The 7,196-nt window shown below is 56.4% G+C and overlaps 1 protein-coding gene across 1 annotated transcript in view; it reads right to left on the reverse strand.

The window, feature by feature from the left end:
• COL6A1 (collagen, type VI, alpha 1) overlaps positions 1-6,880 on the reverse strand; it is a 23,029-nt gene extending 16,149 nt beyond the window's left edge. The window contains exons 1-15 of the mRNA XM_010148428.1: positions 6,784-6,880; positions 5,875-6,004; positions 4,141-4,341; positions 3,676-3,835; positions 3,366-3,488; positions 3,254-3,274; positions 3,014-3,034; positions 2,869-2,913; positions 2,575-2,628; positions 1,699-1,743; positions 1,569-1,595; positions 1,171-1,197; positions 1,023-1,067; positions 714-767; positions 110-172 (exon numbers count right to left, since the gene is read on the reverse strand). Of these exons, the coding sequence (XP_010146730.1) occupies positions 110-172; positions 714-767; positions 1,023-1,067; positions 1,171-1,197; positions 1,569-1,595; positions 1,699-1,743; positions 2,575-2,628; positions 2,869-2,913; positions 3,014-3,034; positions 3,254-3,274; positions 3,366-3,488; positions 3,676-3,835; positions 4,141-4,341; positions 5,875-6,004; positions 6,784-6,880 (1,113 nt within the window). The remainder of the gene's footprint in view (positions 1-109; positions 173-713; positions 768-1,022; positions 1,068-1,170; positions 1,198-1,568; positions 1,596-1,698; positions 1,744-2,574; positions 2,629-2,868; positions 2,914-3,013; positions 3,035-3,253; positions 3,275-3,365; positions 3,489-3,675; positions 3,836-4,140; positions 4,342-5,874; positions 6,005-6,783) is intronic.
• Between the last annotated feature and the right edge of the window lie 316 nt (positions 6,881-7,196).

Below are 7,196 nucleotides of genomic sequence, written 5' to 3' on the forward strand. Positions count from 1 at the left end.
CACAAGCAGTGCAAGAAGGCCAGTGATAGGTCAATCTCCACCTCTCCCTCTTGCAGGAGAGGGGTCCCAGCACCCCTCCTTCCACACGAGGCTGCGTAGAGTGGCTCACCTTTCCTCCCTTGGGTCCGTAAGCACCAGGATCTCCCTTCGGTCCAGACGGGCCTTGAGCTCCCTGTTGAAAATAAAGGCAGCATCACTGAAAAACAAGCCGGTATCACTCTCTGGGAAGCTGGGCATGGAACAAGCATCCTGGCAGCCTGGCCCGCCGCTACCCAGTGAGACAGACAGGATGGACATGTACTCAGGAGCCACACAGGGATGGCATGGTACTCTGGCACCATGGAACCGTGCAAGAAATGCTGCGGCCACATTGCTGAAACGCTGCAAAACTGAGCATGATTCTGCAGCTCAGAGCCCAGGAAAATGGCAGAAGAGGTGGTTGTTGGGCTGCTGTGGCTGGACCACAGTGATACTGGTGCCACCATGGATGTGTCATCCTGGGAGCGTGGAAACAAGCAGGGGAACTGGAGAAATACAATGCCAGAATAATGCCATGCCCAGGATATGCACTGCATGTCTAGAAGGATATTTCCAAGTGTGGCAGCTCCCTCCCCAGCTCCCCTTCTTGGGGAGGTCCCTGTTTCCACAAGCCTTCATGGCAGCCTGGCTGCACGGGTTCATTTGCAATCAAGGGGTATCCACAGGGTACGTACGTCAAATCCGGGTGAGCCTTTGCAGCCAGGTAACCCAGGGTATCCAGCTTCACCCTGTCAGACAGACAAAGCAGGGGTCTCCATGAGCAGTGCCCATGGGAAGACCCCATCCATCATCCCAGTGCTCTGAAAGGGACAATCCCAGCTCTGTCCCCAGCTGGCAGGTGGATGGCCCTGCTGAGAAGGGGTCCTGCTGCCCCCACCTGGGACGTTGGTTTTGTTCTGGTACCCCACAATGGTTTTGGAGGGGTACCTGGGCAAAAGCCAGGGTCCTTGGTCTAAGCAACGCGCCTCAGAGCCAAGATTTACCTTCATACCATCGATGCCATCAATTCCACGCTTGCCTTTCTCACCCTGAAAGGGAGAAGAGGGACCATGAAGAATTCATTTCCAAAAGACCCTTCTCCCCTCCAGACATCAACCAGAAGGAATAAATGGTGCAAAAGCAGAGGCTGACCTTGGCTCCTTTGGCTCCTCTCGAGCCCTGCGAAGGGAAGGAGAGAGATGTTAGGCTCCTGTGCAGAGCAGATCCACCCACCCCACCCCCACTGTGGTCCCCACACGAGCTCATTCTGAGGGTGCAGGCATTCGTCATGCCCCTGCACACTGCTAGTCCCTCCCATTCTGCCCAGCAGGGCCCACTACATGGTGCCTGCCTGGTCCCCAAGGCTGCATCAGCTGCTCCCGTGGGAACCCCACTCCCAGCATGGGTTGGAGGGGGGATCCCCAGGAGGAATGGGTGCATAGGCATGTGCCAGACCCCAACACGGTGTAGCTGCAGTGCCAGCCTAGGCTAACCAAGCAAGGGAACACAGATACACCTTCCTCCTCCCATCATGTCCTTGCCGTCCTCACCTTTTCTCCTCGACTTCCTTTGTCACCCTAGAGATGAAAGAAGAGACAAAAATGGGAGAATGAAAACACTCATAGCCGAGGTCTGTGGCCCATCAGGGAAGTGTGTCTGTGGCCTTACAGCCCCACGTACCTTCATTCCTTGGTAACCAACAGGTCCCATGTCCCCTGGCCTGCCCTGGAGGACAGAAACATGGTGTTACAGAGGCAGGTAACCCCCCGCCATCACCACGTGGCAGCTTTCCCCAGGCTCTTGATGTGGGGCTTGGGCTGCAAAAGCCAACCCCTCCCACAAGAAGCTCTCCCCTAACCGTGCTCCTCCTTTGCCTGGTGTTGGAGCACGGGATCATTGTGCAGAGCAGTGAACCTGCCTTCACCTCCGCCACCTCCAGCCCTTCCTGGGGGTGAGGGAAACTAGATGCTTGGGGACATATCATCTGGGATGAAAGGGAAGGGCAGAAAAACCTTGGTAAGGAAAAATGTGTGTGCATGACATTGAGTTTCCCAAGTGGGAAATGCACAAGCTGAGTAACTGCAGTCACGTGTGTGGGAGAAACTTACCCCCCAAAAATAAGTGTACCTAGTAAAAAAAAAGGGAGGAGGAGAGAAATAGTTTCCTAATGCAATTAGTTTATTATTTACCAAAGGTTTCTCTGTAACACTGCTGTGCTTGTCATGTCAGAAGACGCGTGAGGGAGCCCAGAGTCCACCCCTGGGCTGGCATACATGAGTCAGAGATGTGTCCTCCAGAAGGAGCAGCTATTTTGGGTGAGGAACAAGGAAGCCTTGTAGCAACAGAGGAGGGGGCCACCCCACTGCCTGCCAGGAGCGTCTGCTTAGCAGGACGGTTAGGGGTGGGACAGCTGGCCATGACCCCACTGACTACTCCATGGAAACAGGATGATGCAGAGGCAAGGGCTAGCGAGGATGTGCCCAGGTCTGGCCAGAAGTGGCCAAAAAAAAAAAAATAGCCCCCGTGCAGAGTCACCAAGGCTGTTCCTTTACTTACGGGGTCTCCAGCGTCTCCTTTCTGGCCGGGAAGGCCTGGCTTGCCTCTTTCTCCCTGCAATACAGGACAGAAATAAAGTTAGCTCATCATCCCCAGGAATAGAACAATGACCTGTTGAAAGAAGAGCAGGGAGTATGGTAGCAGCAATGCTTCATGGACATGGGGAGCAGAGGATGTGGGCCACATCCACCTCTCCATAGGGCAGTAGTAGGGTGCCCCACCAGCCTCTGAACATCGCCACTGAGCTTGTCCCACCACCCTGGTCCCACAGTATGCCCACAGCTGGGCCCTCACCTCATTGCCTGGGTCACCGGGAGGTCCAGGGAGTCCTCGGGGAGGCTGTGGGAGAGAGGGACAGGTTAGACCAGCCACCAAAGCACAGCATGAGGCCATGGGGATGCGAGGGAAGGGAACAGGGGGTCTCAAAACCCTGACTCACCTGGCACTCGAAGGAGCAGCACTGCCCAGAGAGAAGGAAACATCATTAGAAGCAGTGGGGCAGCACCAGGGACAGGCTGCACCCTGCTTGGGATGGGGTGGAACTCCCCAGGCTGGCAGGGGCTGCCTGCAGGGCAGGGATGTGCCAGCGAGCCCCCACTTGGCTAGGGGTGACCTGCAGGGGATGGGCTCAGGCACAAGGTCAGGAGGGGAGGCAGCAATGGCCTCCAGGAACACTCACCGATTGCTCTGTGTTAGCTTTCTGCAAGACAAGAAAGCAAAGAGAGGGAGTTTGAGAGGGGTGGGTGAGCCTGGAGAGGGGGCAGGCTGGGAAGGGGGTGGCCAACACTCACGATCATGTCAATGATGGTGTTGATGGTATCCTCCACATCGATCTCACGGGTTGGCTGCAGGCTGGTGGCGGTGAAATTGCGGCGGTAGGCGTGGTCCGTGGCAATGATGTTGAGCCGCTGGTCCTAGGGTTGCACGGGGGGTGAGGAGGGCAGAGTGAGATCTGTGGGCACCCACGCAGGAGCCATTCCCAGGGGGAACCCTGGGGACCTGCATCCTCCCTGCACGGAAGGGCTCTGAGGGACATTCAGACCACTCCCATGGTCCCACTTGGGACCCCTGCAGGGAGCATCCCTGCCATGTGGTCCCTACCAGGTGGTTGGGGGAGATGGCAACGGAGAACACTTTGATCCCCAAGTGTTTGGCTTCATTGGCAGCATCGTCCAGGCCTCCGCAGGGCTCCTTGTACCCTTCCAAAGGGTGCCCATCGGTCACCACAATCAGGTATTTATTCTCCTTGTGATGGGAGCCACTGCAAGGGTTCAAACACAGGGTTTAATATTGCAAGAACTTAACATCTTTAGCTGGAGAGGGATGGCTTGGGCACCTCCGGACACTCGCCCCAGGCTGGGGCACTGCCTGTGCCCAAGGCATGCCCCATTCCCGCGAAGCTGGACTGCTAGAAACCTGCCACCCCTGGGCCTACTTTGTGCCTACGTGACCTCCTCTCCCATCCTGGGGACAGCTGTGCATGAGGCATCAGGCATTAGGGACATCCTAACCCAGAGCTCCCAGCCTCCCTCTCTCACTCCGCCCACCCTGGCCCCGCTGCCTTACCTGATGAGCAGCTCCTCGATGCCCCGCTTTATGGCACAGTCAGTGTAGGTGCCCTTCCCGATGTAGTTCACAGCAGAGACACGGTTCTTCAGCTCGTTCCGGCCGCTGGGCATTGACGTGAGGCTCTTGATGAGCACAACCTCATCGCTGTAATGCAGTGCCCCGGCATTCCAGACTAGGTTGCGGTCGCAGCGGTAGTACCTGCGAGGACACACCAGGACACATGCTTTCAACACTTTTGTGCCACTACCTCTGCTTCACTTGCACCACTTTCCACTGCTGAACGTGTTAAAATCAAAGAGGGATGCTTCCTTCTGAAGGATGCTCTGTCTCAGACAGATGAGTGCATGCTGACACAGCCTGTGCCCACAACTCTCTGGGACATAGGCATGGTGACTCCTTGTGCTTTGGCCTGCAGTCATACTCTGTGCATCAAAATGGGTCTTTTCAGGATGTGTGGGCAAATACCAAAGGGGTGGGGTTGTACAGCTCCCTCGCTCCCTCTGCCTTCTCTCTCTGCCCAGCAGGACTTTTCCCAAAGTCACCTGGGTATTGCCCATTGCTGACCCCTCCACCCCACTGCTGCCGGCTGCCTTGCCATCACCCCGCGGGCTGTGGGTGCCTATCAGCACAGCATGCATGGTGGTGGTTTGCAGGGAGATGTCTCCAGAGCAGAGAGAGAGTGCCAGCGCAGGAACAGGAGGGTTTGGGATAGGCTCAGGAGGCCTATCCATCCATCTTCATGCAGCAAGGGCTCTGGACAAGGCCTGGGACCTTACTTAGGAAAGAGTCATGCTGCATTGGTGGAGGCCTGGCAGGTTGTTCCCAAGCACAAGGCTCCTGGTCACTCAATGCCTCATAAGGTCACTCTCCTTCCTGGGCAATAGGCAGGTGATCTGCTGGCCCCCTCCCACTTGTCTTGAGATGGGGACTTTGCTCCTTCAGCACTGAGACATCCCCACGATGGCCCTCTGGTCACCAGCACACATCTGCTGCCCCAAGGAGCTCCCCAGGACCCACGTGCCTCCAGGCATCCTGGTGCTCCCGTGCATGCCTGGATCTCCCGCCAGCAGGTGAGCCATGGCCTTTGCCTGCAGCCCTTCCCAGCATCACCCCATTATGGAATCTGGGACCCTTGGTGCCCCGGGTGCCCTCATCCTGCTAAAGCCAGGGTCAGACCTCAGTCAGTGGCTGCAAGGGTGGGTGAGGAGAAAGCAGATAAAGGGCTGGGCAGTGGGGTGGATAAGGGCCCCCTAAAGCTGAGGGCAATGCTACAAGGTGTCCTGGGGGATGCCAGTTGGAAGGGGGCTTTGCCCTGCAGGGTGCCTTCGAGCACTGGGTTTAGCATCAAAGGTGCCCTGCTGACACCCACCACCTGGGTTGTCTTGGGCTGGTGGCAAGGAGATTAGTACAGCTTTGGCCCTACAGAATAGGCACCCAGCTAGCTGGATGGGCGGTGGGCTGGGGCATCTCTCCTGCCTATCCAGGAACCCCTTGCTTTCCTGAGGGCAGGTACAGGCACCCCTGCTGAAGGCGTACCTCTACCCTCAGCACAGACAGACCAGAAACAGAGAGGCCGTGGGCTGGGAGAAGTAGGAAACAGACCCATCCCTCTTCCCAACCCCCTCTCCAGCAGCCTTGCTTCCTCGCTCCGCAGACAGGCACACAGGGTGGTCCCAGCATCCCACCCAGCACCAGGCTCCATCCCTAAAACAGCCTGGATGGGAGATGTACCTGTTTGTCAGCTTATCAATGAACCGGTTGGTGAAATCTTTCACTTGGGCTACCAGGTCCCCAAAGGGCTTCACCCTCAGGGCAACACTCTCCGAGGTGTCCAGGACGAAGAACAGGTCCACGGGACAGTCTGGGAAGAAGCGGAGAGGCAGGAGTCGGTAGGCAGCCCTGCTGCATCACGCCTCCCCAGCCTGCGCTCCCCATGCCATCAGCACACACATCTGCAGCCCAGCTCCCCTCCCAGCACACCCCCAGGGTCTGTGCTAAGGGGGCCACTCTCGTATCCTGACCCCACGCGAGACACGCAAGGGTGAGGTTGCCTGTTTCTGTTTTGTCATCAAGGGTAAGCCGGATCAAGCACGTATTCAGAAAACACCACTTTGGGGCATTTCACAGTGTTTTTTCCCCATTTACATTCAAAGGATATCTTTGCAAGACCAACACTAGTTATTTTATAAAATAACATGCAGCTGCAGCCACCACTTAAATAAAATAAAAGCAAGACATGATAGCAATGAACACAAAGTTAACGATTTTCTGTCACACCCTGGCACAAATGTTGTTGCAGAGGGGAGCAAAGGCACCTTAACAGCCAGCCTCAAAAGCAAAAATCTTTCAGAAAGTTAAACTGGTACCAGCTGTTATTCCCCCCTCCGTGCTACCGGTAACACCTGACAAGGCAGAGCCGAGGAGAAAGAACCAAAACCAGCATTAAAAGCAGATGCATCTTGCAGATCCCCTCTAATCCTACATCGCTCTCCTTAGCAAACACGACTCTCCTCCCAAACGCCCCGACAAAGCTGTGCTGTTCGCGGCAGCGGAGGCATCCGCCCAGGGGGGGAAACAGCAGCCGGACTTCTCTGCAGATCCCGCGGAGGAAAAACACCCTGGGAAGCAGCCCAGGCTTACCTTCTGCGTTTGTGACCCGAGTGGCGATTTCTGGGCGCTGAGCCCGCGAGCCCCCCCCCAGGAACAGCAAAGTGAGTAGAAAGCCTCGCAGCCTCATTTTGCCTGGTTCAGATTACCATCGAGCTGGATGGAAGGAAAAAGCAGGGCAGGAGAAGCCAGCAGCTGAGAGAGGCCGTGGTCCGGAGGCAGAAGCCACAGAAGATTTTTTTTTTTACCACTTTCCCCTTGGTTTCTGTGGGAGGAAGAACAGGCAGGAGGGTAAGGGTGAGGAGGAGACTTCTCCAGCCCGAGGACGGAGGGAGGGATCAGAAATTGTCAGCTCTGAGTCAGAAACGAATGAGGCATTTCTCTACCCTTTTTCTGTACCTGCGATGGCACCTTGGCCACGGATGCTTGGGATCTCCGCGTGCCAT

This window comes from Eurypyga helias, unplaced genomic scaffold (assembly GCF_000690775.1).
Source record: "Eurypyga helias isolate BGI_N326 unplaced genomic scaffold, ASM69077v1 scaffold15270, whole genome shotgun sequence".
NCBI lineage: Eukaryota > Metazoa > Chordata > Aves > Eurypygiformes > Eurypygidae > Eurypyga > Eurypyga helias.